At 48.3% G+C, this 17,903-nt stretch overlaps 1 protein-coding gene across 1 annotated transcript in view; it reads left to right on the plus strand.

The window, feature by feature from the left end:
* The window catches only part of LOC122935155, a 181,968-nt gene that overhangs the window by 7,483 nt on the left and 156,582 nt on the right, over positions 1-17,903 (plus strand). The window contains exons 3-4 of the mRNA XM_044290919.1: positions 4,764-7,258; positions 8,828-8,883. Coding sequence (XP_044146854.1) covers positions 4,764-7,258; positions 8,828-8,883 — 2,551 coding nt within the window. The remainder of the gene's footprint in view (positions 1-4,763; positions 7,259-8,827; positions 8,884-17,903) is intronic.

A 17,903-nucleotide genomic window follows, 5' to 3' on the forward strand; every position in this document is an offset into this window, starting at 1 on the left:
TTGTTTGGTTTATTGCTATGTTTGGATAAGTTTTCCATTATGTAAGTTATTTATTTATATTTTAATAAAAAAGTCCAGCCTCTAGCCATCCAGTCTACCATTACCACAGTGTATAACATCCAGCCCCTGACCATGCAGTCTACCATTACCACAGTGTATAACATCCAGCCTCTAGCCATGCAGTCTACCATTACCACAGTGTATCACATCCTGTGGGAGGAGCTGTGTTTCTTCCTCTGTGCTGCACTGTGAGAGGAGCAGGAGCCTGACATCGTGTGCTGGGGGATACGCTGCCCTTTCCCCAGGGGGTGGCGTGTTCTCCAGGTATGGATCCTCGAGCCCCTGACTGCCGCCGTTTATCTACACGTGCCGGCAGCCATAGTGGAACCCCGCGTGCGGCAGGAAGACCTCCTGAAACTGGAGACTTACCTCCTGATTCTCCAGCATCGAGAAACAGCGGCAAGGTGACACCGGCGGCCGGTGGTAAGCCTCAGAGAACCCCGCAGCGTGCGGCTGCAAAGCCGCAGGGAGCAGATGACAGCCCCGCTCAGACTGCGGGCAGGAGAGGAGCAGCAGCCAGGAGCAGCAGAGATCCACTGCAGGAATCCCTGTGTGACTCCAGCAATGCACCGGGTGGGGTCAGGAGATGTCCTGGGAGGAAAACAAGCCTGGGATCCTCTCTGAGCTCCTCTTCAGAGCAGATAACTCTGCACCCGGGAAAGCTGGATGGGAAAGAAAGGCCGGCTGCTGAGCAGGCAGCGGGTGAACAGAGAGCAGAGCCGGCGGGTCAGGTTGCTGAACAAGCAGCCTGTGAAGTCTCTGGACCAAGGAAAGCTGCAGGAATGGAGCCTGGAACCCCAAAGGGTGAGGTATGTGAAGCTGGGAGTAGTGATTCTGTGCCTCAGCCCAGAGGGGGTGCTTCAGGTGTAACTAGCAGTGACTTAGCTCCTGGTGTGGTTGCTGGTGTTTCTGGTTCTCCTGGTATCTCCTCTGGTGTACAAGCTGCAGAGGCCAGGAGACTGTTTAATTGGGGGGTCATGAGCCCCACTGAAACCCCCTCATTGTACTCATCAAGGGTGGCGTATTTTCTAAATCAGCTTGAGGAAGTAAAGAAGAAATTAAAACAATTTAAATTGGAACAGAGGAATGTGAAAGCTCAGGCCATGTTACCAAAAAGTAAGAGAGCGGTCCTCTCCTCCAGGCTGGAGAAGCTGGAGGAGGAGATTGCGACTTTGGAGGAAAAGAGGGCCTCTATAGTGAAAAATGGAGGGCCGTTTATGGAGAAATTCAAGAATGACTGTCGCTTTGAAAGCATGTCTGGCTCCAGTCCGTCAGGGCTGCGGTCTGGAAGCCAGAGGAAGGTGAAGGAGTTGGCGGTGGAGTCAGAGGTGGACTCATTACCGGGTGGCCAAGGGGACCCCTCTGAACCAGTTATGTCATCCTCTGGGGATGAAGGCAGGTCTGGGGGGAGACTAATGGTGGAGATCAGACAGCTGGAATCCCCGGTGGGCAAATTGTATTTCGGTGACGAGGAGGTCCCGGAAGATGAGGTGGTAAGAGAAAAGAAAAAGAAGATCATAAAAGAAGAAGTGTTACGTTTTGTGCCTTCTGAACCCATTGCTGAGCCCAGCGCGGTTCCTGTAGTGGAATCGGGCCAAACAGCACGGGAGAATGAATCTGAGATGGTGGCAGCAGGTGTCCCCCTTTCCTGCAGTGGAAAGGAGAACACAGGGGCAGACAGGGTTAAAACCCCTGACAGTGTTGCGGACAAGGTGAAGGATGGAATGGCTGCGGACAAGGATCAGAAAAAGACAGTTGAAAGGGCCAGAGCAAAATCTGGAAGGTTTATAAAGAAACCAGCAAATAAACCATTAAAGTCTGTGGAGGTTGCAGAATCTTCGGGGGCTCTGCGGGCTGCAGAGAGGGTGAGGGGTGTGGGGGATAGGAAGTCCTCCGCAGTTCCTGAAATGGGGGGCCCTTCAGACCCTGCCCCCAATGACGCCAGTACTCCTCTAGGGAACCCGACCAGTCTGAGGGGAGTGAAGAGCGATGGGATTGTAAGTATGGTAAATGATGTTGCGAGTGGTAACTTAGGAAGAGACGCAAATGAGAGTATGAATGAGAGTATGAATGAGAGTATGAATGAGGACGTTGTTACAAATAAGGATGTAAATAGGGAAATGACTGGTGAGGCAAATGAAGATATAACTGGTGAGAGTATGAATGAGGAATTGGAAGTTGCTTATGCAGCAGATACGGAAGTCGAGGAGGAAGAGGCTGACGGGAGGAGGCAGGTTGCAAGGGAAGCAGGGGATTGTGTAAGTCCAAATAGGAGATCATATGCTAGTGTGGCTGCAGGTGACTCTTTGCCCAGGGAATCAGGTAATGGTAACTTGCAACGGCGCCTCTTGGAGGCTCTGAGGAAGGGGAAAGAGACTTCCATGCAGGTGGAGGGTGAACCGGTTAAACTGTCTTTTTGGACAGAGAGACATGGTCTGAGAACCTTCCGAGAGGAAAGAGCGGGAGAGACCGTTTGGTCTCTCCCTACATCCGGGGGGAGCCGTAGGAATGTGGCCCGTCTCTCTTGGAGGAGTGAAGAAGCAACGCCTTCTAGGAAAGACGTTGTGGAGCTTCTCCTGGGGATGGGCTTTGTGGCAAATGACATCTTTGCCCTAATCCATCCCTACGGCACCAAGAGTTTCGATGTTAGTTTTGTTAGACCAGAGGGGCTTGAGCTCTTCTGGTCTAAATATGAACTGGCAAAGAACACCCCGGCCTGGCGGGGATTTTCTGTCCAGGCTATAACCCGCCAGACGATGGTCAAGAAAGTGACGGTATTAACCTGTAACGAATCACTTTCTAGCGTGGACATTATGACATGGCTCAGTCGTTATGGCGAGGTTGGACAATTCCCCGCCAAAGTTTTGGATGATCACGGCATCTGGTCAGGTGCCTGGACCTTCAGCGTAAAGCTGAGGGCACAGGGCAACTCAGTTGCTCATATCCCCTCCTCTGCTTTCTTGGGTCGAGATAGAATTATGGTTTTCTATCAGGGACAGCCGAAGGTCTGCTATAGGTGTGGTAGTCCCACTCACTTTAGCGCACAATGCGATGTTCGCAAGTGTGCAAAGTGTGGTGACATTGGCCATCTTGCCGCATCCTGTAGGCGGATTCGGTGTAACCTGTGTGGGGACCTGGGTCATCCCTTCAGTCGTTGTCCGCTTGCCTTTTCCAACAAGGCTCAGGGCCGGGCCCGGACTCAAGCGGATGCTAGCCATGAAGCTGGGTCTGTTGTTGAAGAAGGGCCTGCTGCCGGGACTGGGCCGGTTGGTGAAGGGACGAGTGCCGGTGATACCAGCACTGGAAGAAGCAGACAGGGTACAGTTAAGAACTTAAGGCCTTCCAGGATTAAACGGCAAGAAAAACGCCGTAGGGATAGGGAGCAGGCGGCAGCTGGTCCCTTAGTTGATTCTCCGGCAGGCCTTTTAGTTGGGGATCCAGGTTGTAGCGACCCAGGGTACAGCGATGAGGAGGGAGGACCTGGGGTTCAGCCTGAGGAAGCCAACCCCTCTGCTACATCCGCATCCTCGTACGGCGAAAGCATGGACGAGGATTACAGGAGGTGGTTGGGGGATAGGAGGAACAAACGGAGCAGGAGGAAAAAGAAAGGAGAGGGTCGCAAGCCCTCTCTGGAGTGGGATTCATCTGTCCCACTCACCCTTGACCAGATGCCAGAGGAAGAATTAGTCGGGGCCCCTCCTGTGGATCTCTCCAACCGGTATCAGGTCCTTGACGAGGATCCCCCAACTCCAGTTGGGGAGGAGGAGGATGTGGTACCGGAGGGCGCAAAGGCCTCCTCGCAGGTTGCCGGGCCCTGCCCTCCTTCTTCTGGAGGGGGGGCTAAGCCTGATTCCGTGGGCAAACAGAACGGTATGGATGTATCAGTGTGTCTGAAAAGGCAAAAGGAAAATGAAGGATCAGGAGATAATGATGAGGAGAGTGGTGGTGGAGGGGGGAAAAAGAAAGCTATCCAACTCGATCATGTATGATGGCGGAACTCACCCTGTTGACGCTGGCAAGTATTAATGTTGCTAGCATTAAGTCAGACGTGGCCCGTTTTATGGCCTTTGATTTTTTCAGCCGTATTGATGCTGATATTTTATTTTTGCAAGAGACCTGGTTAACAAGTGTTGAGTTGCTGGCGAAAGCCAAGCAGGAATGGCGGCTCGGTCCGTCATTCTGGTCTCTTGCGGCCGAGCCACGTAGCGGGGTGGCGGTCCTTTTTAAAACCGCCGAAAGAGTAGAATGCAGGAGGATTATCGAGTTGGAAATGGGAAGGTGCCTGATTCTAGATGTCCTCATGGGAAGACAAGAATTAAGATTAATCAACATCTATGGACCACAAAGTAGGTGGGACCGTAAATGTCTTCTTATGAGGATTAAGCCTTTTCTTTTTACCAGCCGACAAGTGATCTTTGGAGGAGACTTTAACAATGTGACTAGAGTCTGTGATAGGGGGGTCCCCAGAGGTGGGCTGGATACTGATGGCGTCGTCTTGAGTAGAATAGTTGAGGAAGCTCGTCTGGTGGATGCTCATTTACGGCACAAACCGGATCACGTGGATTTCACCTTTAATAAGGGAAATCGTAGGTCTAGAATAGATAGGTTTTATTTGAAGGAGGAGGCTGTTTTTTCGGCTTTACAAGCTGAGGAAGTGGAATTCTCCGATCACTGTTTAATTAGTTTCTCTCTGAATGTTACAGAGACTCCCCGCATGGGAAAAGGAATATGGAAGTTGAATTCGTCTCTCCTGGAAGAAGCGATGGTAAGACAATCCTTTGAGGATTTCCTTCAGAGCCAGGAACCTTTGGTGGACATGTGCAACAGTAAGTCGGAGTGGTGGGAGATGTTTAAAAAAAGGACGGCGAGGTTTTTCCGAAAGCTCTCTAACCTCAGGAGCTGGGACAGATACCGTCTGTACCAGGAACTGAGGAAGAAACTTGAAAGACTTGTGTCGACGGGAGATAGCCGCGAGGATATCTCTCGTGTAAAATCCTTGCTCAAGAGGTGTCAGTATGATAGGTACGCCTCTTTGGTTGCCGAGAGGGATTTCGGGAAATACCGCTCGCCCGACCCTTACGGGAACTGTAAGATGGCAGTAAGAAGTAAACTAGTGATGGGCCTGGTTGACAGTACAGGCTCCCTGAATAGGTCCAAATCAGGGATCCTGGAGGTCGTCAGGTCCTTCTACTCTCACCTCTTTGGTAGGAAAGAACTGAATCGGGACAGTCTTTCAGCTTTCTTGGCTGGGGCGATTCCCGGGGCGGGAATGGACCCCTCTCTTGATATTTTGACAGAACCTATCAGGGAAGAGGAAGTGAGACTGGCCATTGATGGGCTCAGGCCCAAAAAATCGCCAGGTCCGGATGGCTTAACATCCGAGTGGTATAAGACTTTTAGGGAACAATTGGTTCCTCTCTTGACCGAGGTGTATAACGAGTGTCTTTCCTCGGGCAATCTGCCAAGGTCAATGGGAAAGTCCGTCCTGATTCTTCTGACAAAGGGTAGGGATCCATCCCGCATTGAGAATTGGAGACCCATATCGCTTCTCAATGTGGACAGAAAGATTTTGGCAAAAATACTCTTCTGCAGACTGGCGAAATTTGCGCCGAAGCTCCTTTCGGGGTCCCAGCATTGTTCAGTTCCCGGGCGGAGCGCTTTTAGCGCCGTTCTCAGTGTCCGGGAGGCCGTGGAACGGGGCAGGGCGGGTCTTTGGAAGGGGCTTTTGTTATCCCTGGATCAGGCTAAGGCTTTTGACCGAGTGAATCACGAATACCTGTGGTCTGTCCTCTTGTGGTATGGTCTACCCGGGAGGTTTGTAGATTGGCTAAAAACCTTGTACAAAGGGGCCGAGAGTTTCCCGTTGGTTAATGGTTGGCTGGGTCGTCCTTTTGAGGTGGCTTCCGGTGTCCGCCAGGGATGTCCTTTAAGCCCTCTGCTGTACGTGTTTGCGATCGATCCTTTCATCAGAAGGGTAGATCGCGGACCGTTGGCGGGGGTGAGGATGGAACTGGCGGTGGGGGGGCCATCTCTGAAGGTGGTAGCGTACGCTGATGATGTCTCTATTTTTACCTCTTCGGAAGAGGAGGTGGGATGGGTGATGTCGGAGGTGAATCGCTATTCGGAAGTTTCCGGGTCCCAGATTAACCGGGACAAATGTGAGACTCTCTGGCTGGGGGAAGGGGATCCTGTCTTCGATCTCCAGGGCACTCTTCCAGAACCCCAGAAATCAGTAAAGATCTTAGGCATCAACTTTGGCCAAGATGAGGATTATCATCAACAAAATTGGGAGGGTAGACTGAAAGATGTCGCCCAAAGGGTGGACCGCTGGAAGGGGTGGTCTTTATCCCTCAGGGAAAGGGTTCACTTGTGCAAAGCTTACCTGATTCCTGTGCTTTTATATCTGAGCAGTGTTTGTGTCTTGCCAGGCTCTCTCTGGGCAACGGTCTACAGCCTCTTTTTCCAGATGTTATGGGGAAATAGGCTGAACCTAATCAGGAGAGAGGTGACTTACCGCACAAGGAGACTAGGCGGGTTGGATATGGTCAACCCAGTGGTATTTTTAACAAATACCTTCTTGAAAATAAACATTGCAAACCTCTGGAAAGAGAGGGCTCCTTTGTGGGTAATTTCCTGTAGGGAATGGTTCCGGCCCTTCTTCCAGGAATGGGAGACAGGAGGGCGTGTGAAAGACCTGCGTGCGTCACATGGACATCTCCCGGCTTACGTTGCTCCGGTTCTGAAGATCATAAGGCGGTGGGGCCTGAGAAGGACTGAGATAGAGACCATGTCGAGGGGTTCCCTTGACAGGGGGGTCCTGTCTTCTTTCTTCCAGGCGCCGCTGGCCTTGAAGGATTGCCCAAGTCAGGATCTGGAGGGTGGGCTACTTTTGCTTAATTTAGAAAGGATCCCTAAGAAGGTTTGGGATGTGACTTGGCGCTGCTTTCATGGAAAGCTATATGTAAGGGATAATATGAAGTGCAGGAACTCCGAGGAAAGGGGTTGTCCCCGGGAGGAGTGTGGGGGCGTGCTAGAAAGCATGGACCACTTCCTGCTTCACTGTCCCTTTAATATAGAGGTGTACAAAAAGGTGGGGTCTTCCATCGGTTGGCCCAGGCTGGCCACCTTGTCTTATGCGGAATGGGCCTATGGCGCATTCAAAGACCTTGGTGGCAGGGACCGTCGCACTTTATTTTTAGTTAGTGCAGTGGTTAGGCATCACATCTGGTGTGCACGGTGTCTAGTTTCGACGAGTCGTAAAATCCTCCCAGTGGAAACGGTACATAGGAACATTATGGGTGACCTGGTGAAGGTGCGCTCTCTGGAGTATGAAAAGTGGGGGGACCCCAAGGCCTCTCGCCTGTGGAGGGGCTTTTGTTTTGGGGTTCCCTGACTGAGTAATACTCCTTGTCCTGGTGGTGGGCTGATCTAGAAGACACAGTTAGAGTTTTTGTTTTGTTTTGTATAAGAATAGGATGAAAAGGCTTACGGGCTACTGAACCATAGCCGACAAGTTGTGGGAAGTGTTCGGTGTTGTAGATTTTGGAAAGTAGTAAATTTGTACCGTATTATATCATATTATATTATGTTATGTTGTATTATATTAGTAAAGGTGTAGTGGGGCTTAGTTAGGTTGGGAGGGGGGTGTGGGGGGAGGAGGGGGATATATGTATATATGTGTATATAAGGGGGGGATGTGTGTGTATATATATATATATATATATATATTTAAAAAAAAAAATATTAAAAAAAATTAAATAAAAGGTAAATATATAAAAAAATATATAAAAAAATAAAAATAAAAAAAATAATTGTGTGTGATACAAACTGGTCGACCCCAGTCCAACTGGGGATGAACTTACGGACTGACAGAGCTCAGGGTTTTCTTTTCCTTTGAACTTTGAGGGGGATCAGTTTGTCTGTTTGCAGTGGGGGTTGGTGAAGGGTTTAAATAGTTAGTATTTAAGTTAAGGTTTCTGCTTGTGTTTTGTATATTGTTTTTTATATACGGCTGGCATATAATTATTACATTTGTATATATGTTTTGTATATATGTTTTGTATAAATGGATTTAGATGAGCATGAAAAGCCTTTAATATGTAAATATGTAAATAGGGGGTTTGGGGTGGGAGACTGGTCGGGTAAGGGAATAGTATTTTTGCTAGAGTCTGTGTTATGTCACTTGTTTGGTTTATTGCTATGTTTGGATAACTTTTCCATTATGTACGTTATTTATTTATATTTTAATAAAAAAGTCCAGCCTCTAGCCATGCAGTACCATTACAGGTAAAACCTCTAGCCATGCAGGTATTACCCACAGGTGTATAACATCCAGCCTCTAGCCATGCAGTCTACCATTACCACAGGTGTATAACATCCAGCCTCTAGCCATGCAGTCTACCATTACCACAGTGGTATAACATCCAGCCTCTAGCCATGCAGTCTGCCATTACCACAGTGTATAACATCCAGCCTCTAGCCATGCAGTCTAACATTACCACAGGTGTTAAAAATGAGAAGGAGAGCAGCGCTTCATCGGAAAGACCATATAACACAATGATAACGTCTTACCTGAAAGTGTTGTGCTGGGAGTGCAACACCCGATGAAGTCAGTAGAATGCTGCTGCTGCCAAGCTTGTCCCTCCAGACATGATGTGTGAGGCTGAGGATCAGGAGAAGAGGGTGCGAGGTGTAGCAGTGGTGCAGCCAGGGAAGTAGAGATGGATTGTAGTTTTGGAATTTTCTTTTATTGTCGTTTGTTTTACAGGTGATGCTTTTTCAGGGCCCTTCATCAGACCAAAAGACAAACCTGTTCACGCAGAGGTAGGTCCATACATCTAAAAGACATTTGGCGGTAAAAATTAAATATAAAAAAAAAAATGGTGGTGGGGATATTTAACTGAAGACTTAGTGTAGACGTGCAGAAATGGAGAAATAAATATTTACATGATTGATTAAGATGAGATTTCATACATTTCAAACAAAAGCAAAAAAAGTGTAAAACAAGCTAAATAGCACATGAATAAATAAAACCTTATAACATAGTTTCTTATAGTGCAGGGCACTGGCGGAAAACCCCGTCACAAACACTGCCCTGAAGGATCTACCTTTCTTCAACAATCCAGAAGGTCCCTCGAGGAGGGGTGCCCTAGAAGACTGGTAAAGCAGGAAAGGAGGGGGACAATTCTAGACGTAATCATTTGATCACCACCTGTTCAAGCTCCCACCGTAAAGTACGGCAGGTATGTCCTACTGCAAGACCCTCATCTCGGGAGAATACTTCCCAAGCCCTCCGGGGTCACTTACAGGAAGGAGGACCCCACTATGAAATCCATACATACAATCCTGGTATGAGAGATTCTCCCGGTGCGTGGAGAGACACGTACAATCACTTTGAGAGGCTGAAACGCAGAGAAGTTTACTGGATGTACAAGTTGAGAACCATTACCCCCTACGGCCCGAATGCAGCAGCCGAAACAGTATCATGAGATTCTTCCCCTCTTTTTCTTCTTTAATTGTTTCTATTTTTATCAATTTTTTATTCAATTTTAGCGTCGACTTACCTGTTGTCCCTTTTCCTTCTGTATAGACTCTGCTGACCTCTTGTGGCCAAATCATAGTAGGCCAGGGTCTTCAGTAAGTGCGTAGCTGAAAGGAGACAGCGTTAAATCATAACTTTTAGGGCTCACGCACCCGACTGTTGGTGTTTTTGCTTTCTGCAAATTGCGGATCAGAAAAAAACCGGATACCGGCCGTGTGCGTTCTGCATTTTGCTGAATGGAAGGTCCTAACCTCTATAGAACAGTCCTATCTCTGTCCATAAAACGGACAAGAATAGAACATGTTCTGTTTATTGTGGGGCTGCGGAACGGACATATGGATGTGGACAGGACTTTAAAGGTGTAATGTACAATGTGAGGGTATGTCACCCCAGTTAAGTGAGGGCTCGTCACCCCAGGTAAGTGAGGGTATGTCACCCCAGGTAAGTGAGGGGTTGTCACCCTAGGTAAGTGAGGGTACATCACGCCTGTCAGTGAGGGTATGTCATCCTAGGTAAGTGAGGGTTCGTCACCCCAGGTAAGTGAGGCTACGTCACCCCAGGTAAGTGAGGGCTCATCACCCCAGGTAAGTGAGGGCTCGTCACCCCAGGTAAGTGAGGGTTCCACACCCCTGTCAGTGAGGGTACGTCACCCCAGGTAAGTGAGGGTACGTCACCCCAGGTAAGCGAGGGCTCGTCACCCCAGGTAAGTGAGGGTTCGACACCCCTGTCAGTGAGGGTACATCACCCCAGGTAAGTGAGGGTTCGTCACCCCTGTCAGTGAGGGTTCGTCACCTCAGGTAAGTGAGGGCTCGTCACCCCAGGTAAGTGAGGGCTCGTCACCCCAGGTAAGTGAGGGCTCGTCACCCCAGGTAAGTGAGGGTTCGACACCCCTATAAGTGAGGGTTCGTCACCCCTGTCAGTGAGGGTTCGTCGCCCCAGGTAAGTGAGGGTACGTCACCCCTGTCAGTGAGGGTTCGTCACCCCAGGTAAGTGAGGGTTCGTCACCCCAGGTAAGTGAGAGTTCGACACCCCTGTCAGTGAGGGTACGTCACCCCAGGTATGTGAGGGTTCGTCACCCCAGGTAAGTGAGGGCTCGTCACCCCAGGTAAGTGAGGGTTCGTCACCCCTGTCAGTGAGGGTTCGTCACCCCAGGTAAGTGAGGGTTCATCCCCCTAGTTAAGTGAGGATGTGTCACCCCTGTCAGTGAGGGTACGTCAGCCCAGGTAAGTGAGGGTTCATCACAGGGTTGCTGTGTGAGGCTGCACGAAAAATCAGATGCAGATGTCACCTACTACTGCAGCCACCTCACAGTCCTGCTCTGCCCACTGACCACAAGAAAGGTAGGCATGGTGAGAGCAGGGAGCGCACCGTCCTGACATCACAGGGAGCAGCCAGTACTACGCCACACGGAGCAGTTATGTCAGTACAGCTAGCTATATAACGAGTGTGATAAGACCACTGCTCTCCACCCAGAACCAGGGCCGCCATCAGGGGGGTACAGCCAATACCCCAGTAAGGGGCCCAGACCCTGGGGGGGCCCAGCCAGTTTCTTTTTTTTATTATATTTTTTTCTCCCCTCCCATTTGTCAGTGACTTGAGTTGAACTTTATTGCATCGCTAGAGGGGGGCAATTGATTATTCCTTGCTAGTGATGTCTGGTTCATGAACGAATCATTCATTTGAATCGATTCAGTTCACTGAACCGGAGGAGTCGATTCCTCTGACTGAGCCGATCCGAGTGAAACAGCTCAGTCTGACCCAGCACACAATAGCAGAGCTGCCGGCAGCAGGGAGGGGAGGGGCTCGGGAGGAGTGTACTCTGATCCTAGAGTGGAAGCTGCTGCTGCCAGCCCCTCCCCTCCCCGCCCACCAACCAATCAGAGCTGAGGCAGTGAGTCACAGCACACAATAGCAGAGCCGCCGGCAGCAGGGAGGGGAGGGGCTCGGGAGGAGTGTAATCTGATCCTAGAGTGGAAGCTGCTGCTGCCAGCCCCTCCTCTCCCCGCCCACCAACCAATCAGAGCTGAGGAAAGGTAAGCACTAGCAGCTCTGAGTCTGAGTCACTGACACAAGTACAGGGAGTCTGAGAATTGAATGAGTCACAGGTTAAAATATTTTAAAGATCTGACTGCAAGCAGCGTTTTGGTGTCCGCCTCCAGAGCGGAATGGAGGCGGAACGGAGCCAAACGGATGCATTCTGAACGGATTCTTATACATTCTGAATGCATTGGGGCAAAACTGATGTGTTTGGGGCCGCTTGTGAGAGCCCTGAAACAGATCCCACAGGCGGATCCAGAAACGGCAGTGTGACAGTAGCCTGTGCCGCATACTGAGCTGAGCTATTTCAAAGGCTCCAAATTATTTATTTTCATATTGATCCTTATGTTGTCTACTTGGCCAGGCAGCTCTATGTTGTGTGGTCTTTGCTCGGGGGTAAAATGCAAAGCTGCTTTCTGGATTATCCCACAGGGCCAGGATCCTCCATCATTTATTGTTATTAACCCCTCCCTTGCCAGCCCACCCAGCTCTATTTAGCTTTGTGTTCTGCTTTTAAAAAAAATGTTTAGGCCATGAAGGGGTTAATTAAGTGTTGGAGGGGGTGGGGTGTGTTATTGTGCATATTGTGTTTGGGATCCATTTAACAAGTTTGACCAGTTGGGTTTGAGAGTGGTTAAGTGTCATCCACAGATCCCCCATAACAGTGTGTCATCCACAGATCCCCCATAACAGTGTGTCATCCACAGATCCCCCATAACAGTGTGTCATCCACAGATCCCCCATAACAGTGTGTCATTCACAGATCCCCCATAACAGTGTTCGTCATCCACAGATCTCCCATAACAGTGTGTCATCCACAGATCCCCCATAACAGTGTTCGTCATCCACAGATCCCCCATAACAGTGTTCGTCATCCACAGATCCCCCATAACAGTGTCATCCACAGATCCCCCATAACAGTGTCATCCACAGATCCCCATAACAGTGTTCGTCATCCACAGATTCCTCATAACAGTGTGTCATCCACAGATCCACATAACAGTGTGTCATCCACAGATCCCCCATAACAGTGTGTCATCCACAGATCCCCCATAACAGTGTGTCATCCACAGATCCCCCATAACAGTGTGTCATCCACAGATCCCCCATAACAGTGTCATCCACAGATCCCCATAGCAGTGTTTGTTATCCACAGATTCCCCCCATAACAGTGTGTCATCCACAGATCCCTCATAACAGTGTCATCCACAGATCCCCATAACAGTGTGTCATCCACAGATCCCCCATAACAGTGCGTCATCCACAGATCCCCCATAACAGTGTGTCATCCACAAATCCCCCATAACAGTGTTCGTCATCCACAGATTCCCCCATAACAGTGTGTCATCCACAGATTCCCCCCATAACAGTGTGTCATCCACAGATTTCCCCCATAACAGTGCGTCATCCACAGATTCCCCCATAACAGTGCGTCATCCACAGATTCCCCCATAACAGTAAGTCATCCACAGATTCCCCCATAACAGTAAGTCCTCCACAGATTCCCCCCTTAACAGTAGGTCATCCACAGATTCCCCCCATAACAGTAGGTCATCCACAGATTCCCCCCATAACAGTACGTCATCCACAGATCCCCCCATAACACTGTAACAGTAAACCTTGTGCTTTTAAAGTGTTTTTTCTTAAATCTGCCAGGGGAAGATTGCTAGGGCAGATTAGAACAGGTAGTGTAGTTAGTGTTAGTGGAGGGTCCTGCTTAAAAGAGTCTGCCTTGTCGTGGTAGCGGCTTCATATTATTTGGTCAAAAATTAATTCCTTACTGAAAACGCTGATTATCACTTTTTACTGTCTTTGTAGTTGTAAAAAAATAATGAAATTGGGGGTAGGTCCTTGGGGGTGGAGGGGAGGTGGAGTCAGGACGAATTCTGAAGGGTAGGAGGGGGGCCCAGGCCTGGAGCTGTGTAAGGGGCCTCAAAATTTCTGATGGCAGCCCTGCCCAGAATCCTGTGAGATGTACAGGTGTGGTCTGCAAGGAGTATATTCTGCTGGGCAGCGCAGGCCACTCTAGTACCATAGAGCCGCTGCCGCTCTCTAGTACCATACAGCCGCCACTCTCAGGTACCATACAGCCGCTGCTCTCTAGTACCATACAGCCGCCGTTCTCCAGTACAATACAGCCACTCCTCTCTAGTACAATACAGCTGCTGCTCTCTAGTACCATACAGCCGCCACTATCAGGTACCATACAGCCGCTGCTCTCTAGTACCATACAGCCGCCGTTCTCCAGTACAATACAGCCACTCCTCTCTAGTACAATACAGCTGCTGCTCTCTAGTACCATACAGCCGCCACTATCAGGTACCATACAGCCGCTGCTCTCTAGTACCATACAGCCGCCGTTCTCCAGTACAATACAGCCACTCCTCTCTAGTACAATACAGCTGCTGCTCTCTAGTACCATACAGCCGCCACTCTCTAGTACCATACAGCCTCCACTCTCTAGTACCATACAGCCACTCTCTCTAGTACTATACAACCGCCGTTCTCAGGTACCATACAGCCACTGCTCTCTATTACAATACAGCGGCCACTCTAGTGCAATACAGCCGCTGCTCTCTAGTACCATACAGCTGCTGCTCTCTAGTACCATACAGCCGCCACTCTCTAGTACTATACAACCGCCGTTCTCAGGTACAATACAGCTGCTCCTCTCTAGTACCATACAGTCTCTGCTCTCTAGTACCATACAGCCGCTATTCTCTCTAGTACAATACAGTCACTGTTCTCAACTACAATACAGCCGCCACTCTCTAGTTGTCACCACCAGACATCTGAGAAGCTCTGACAGACGTCCTTCAGAACCTCCTCCTTGAGGTTCCTTTTGTTTTGCTTTGGTTTTCTCATCTTGTTAGCCTCTCTCAGCTGTCATGTAGTTGCACTGATTGCATCCCTTTAAATCCCTTCCCATACTGCATCACTTTGCGGTTTATACAACTTCCTGGTGTGTATGCATGCTGGATGCTACTACTGAGTCTTCTACAGATAAGTTTTGTTCATTCATTTGTATTTTCCTGTTTGCTGGATCCCAGGTGACCCTGACTCCCTCCGTATCAAGTGTAGGGAGCCGGTGGTCGTGTCCCCTCACTATTATAGGGTGTTCAGGTGTTATACAGTCGAGGTACGAGGATCATCTACCATTGAGATTTTTGCATAGACTGAGCAGTTAGGGAGAGAGCCAGGTCTGTTGCAGGGCTCTCCCTTTTGTTCCTTAGTTTTGGATCCAGTCAGTTGGATCTTCATTTTGTGTCTTCTAGTTTTCTATACACCTTCCATGACATTATAAACCACCAAAACCGTCTCAAGCATGGATCCGGTTTCACTTTTGACTGAACACATGCACGGTCTTTCATTGGAGGTAGCAGATCTCCGTAAGACTGTTTCTCAGTTCCGGGTGACCGGTTCAGCTTGCGTTCATGGAGTTTGTTCTGAGCCTAAGATCTCGCTCCCGGATACGTTCTCCGGGGGTAGTGAGAATTTTGTTCGTTTTAGAGAGGCTTGCAAACTCCATTTTCGCCTACTTCCCCATTCCTCTGGTGATGAGGATCAGAGGGTGGGGATCATCATCTCGCTGCTCAGGGATAACGCTCAGTCCTGGGCCTTTTCGCTGCCGGTAGGGGCACGGCCCCTCTGTTCAGTGGATGAATTTTTTTTAGCCCTGGGTCAGATATATGATGATCCGGATCATATTGCTCTGGCTGAGTCTAGACTACGTCTTTTATGCCAGGGTAAACAGTCCGCAGAGATATACTGTTCAGAATTTCGGAGATGGGCAGCTGATACTGGTTGGAATGATGCTGCACTCCGAAGTCAATTTTGCCATGGTCTTTCAGAGGGATTGAAAGATGCATTTGCCTTTCATGAGAGACCTACCTCCTTGGACTCTGCCATGTCTCGGGCCGTTCGTATTGACAGGCGTCTTAGAGAGACGAGATCACTCCTTCCTGTCATACTCAATCCAAGGACAGTGCGGCGGTCTCATTCAGTGCACAGGGGTCTGAGTCGCTTTCAATCCCTTCGGAGCAGGAGCCCATGCAGCTGGGTTTGCTTGCCTCTGACAATAGAAGATTCAGCTCTCATAGTAACATAGTAACATAGTACATAAGGCCGAAAAAAGACATTTGTCCATCCAGTTCGGCCTGTCATCCTGCAAGTTGATCCAGAGGAAGGCAAAAAAAACCCTGTGAGGTAGAAGCCAATTTTCCTCACTTTAGGGGAATAAAAATTCCTTCCCGACTCCAATCAGGCAATCAGAATAAATCCCTGGATCAACGATCTCTCTCTAGTAGCTATAGCCTGTAATATTATTATACTCCAGAAATACATCCAGGCCCCTCTTGAATTCCTTTATTGTACTCACCATCACCACCTCCTCAGGCAGAGAGTTCCATAGTCTCACTGCTCTTACCGTAAAGAATCCTTTTCTATGTTTGTGTACAAACCTTCTTTCCTCCAGACACAGAGGATGTCCCCTCGTCACAGTCACCGTCCTGGGAATGAATAGATGATGGGAGAGATCTCTGTACTGACCCCGGATATATTTATACATATTAATTAGATCTCCTCTCAGTCGTCTTTTTTCTAAAGTGAATAACCCTAATTTTGATAATCTTCCAGGGTACTGTAGTTGCCCCATTCCAGTTATTACTTTAGTTGCCCTCCTCTGGACCCTCTCCAGCTCTGCTATGTCTGCTTTGTTCACTGGAGCCCAGAACTGTACACAGTACTCCATGTGTGGTCTGACTAATGATTTGTAAAGTGGTAGGACTATGTTCTCATCACGGGCATCTATGCCCCTTTTGATGCAACCCATTATCTTATTGGCCTTGGCAGCAGCTGCCTGACACTGTTTTTTGCAGCCTAGTTTGCTGTTTATTAAAATTGCTAGATCTTTTTCCATGTCAGTGTTACCGAGTGTTTTACCATTTAATAAGTACGGGTGACTTGCATTATTCCTTCCCATGTGCATAACTTTACATTTGTCAGTGTTAAACCTCATCTGCCACTTATCTGCCCAAGCCTGCAATCTATCCAGATCCCTCTGTAGTAGTATACTGTCCTCATCAGTGTAAATTACTTTACACAGTTTAGTGTCATCTGCGAAAATTGATATTTTACTATGCAGGCCTTCTACAAGATCATTAATAAATATATTGAAGAGAATAGGGCCCAATACTGACCCCTGAGGTACTCCACTAGTGACAGTGACCCAATCTGAGTATTTACCATTAATAACCACCCTTTCATTGAGCCAGTTACTTACCCACTTACAGACGTTTTCTCCCAGTCCAAGCATTCTCATTTTATATACATTTTATATACTAACCTTTTATGTGGTACAGTGTCAAATGCTTTGGAGAAGTCCAGATACACGACATCCATTGATTCGCCGCTGTCAAGTCTAGAACTTACCTCCTCATAGAAACTGATAAAATTTGTTTGACATGACCGATCCCTCACGAAGCCATGCTGATATGGCGTTATTTGCTTATTTCCGTTAAGATGCTCTAACATAGCATCTCTCAGAAAACCTTCAAACAGTTTACCCACAACAGATGTTAAAGTTACCGGCCTATATTTTCCAGGCTCTGTTTTTGGACCCTTTTTGAATATTGGCACCACATTTGCCATGCGCCAATCCTGTGGGACATTCCCTGTCAATATAGAATCTGCAAATATTAGAAATAAGGGTCTGGCTATGACATTACTTAATTCCCTTAGGATACGGGGGTGTATGCCATCCGGTCCTGGTGATTTGTCTATTCTAATCTTTTTAAGTCGCTGTTGCACTTCTTCCTGGGTCATACAGGACACTTTTAATGGGGAATTTATTTCAACATTCGGCATGTCATCTGACAGTTTATTTTCCTCAGTGAATACATTGGAGAAAAAAATATTTAACAGCTTTGCTTTCTCCTCGTCGCTCTCTGCGACTCCCCCCTCATTACTCTTTAACGGGCCGACACCTTCAGATTTATACTTTTTAACATTTATATAATTGAAGAACATTTTAGGGTTAGTTTTACTCTCTTTGGCAATTAATCTCTCGGTCTCTAGTTTGGCCGCTTTTATTTGTTTTTTACATGTTCTATTTTTTTCCTTATAGTTTTTCAGTGCTTCCGTGCTACCTTCCTGTTTTAGTGTTTTATATGCTTTCTTTTTGTCATTTATTGCTTTCTTTACAGTTCTGTTTATCCACATTGGTTTCTTTTTGTTCCTTAACCTTTTATTCCCATACGGTATGTTC

This window comes from Bufo gargarizans, chromosome 4, assembly GCF_014858855.1.
Source record: "Bufo gargarizans isolate SCDJY-AF-19 chromosome 4, ASM1485885v1, whole genome shotgun sequence".
NCBI classification, from domain to species: domain Eukaryota; kingdom Metazoa; phylum Chordata; class Amphibia; order Anura; family Bufonidae; genus Bufo; species Bufo gargarizans.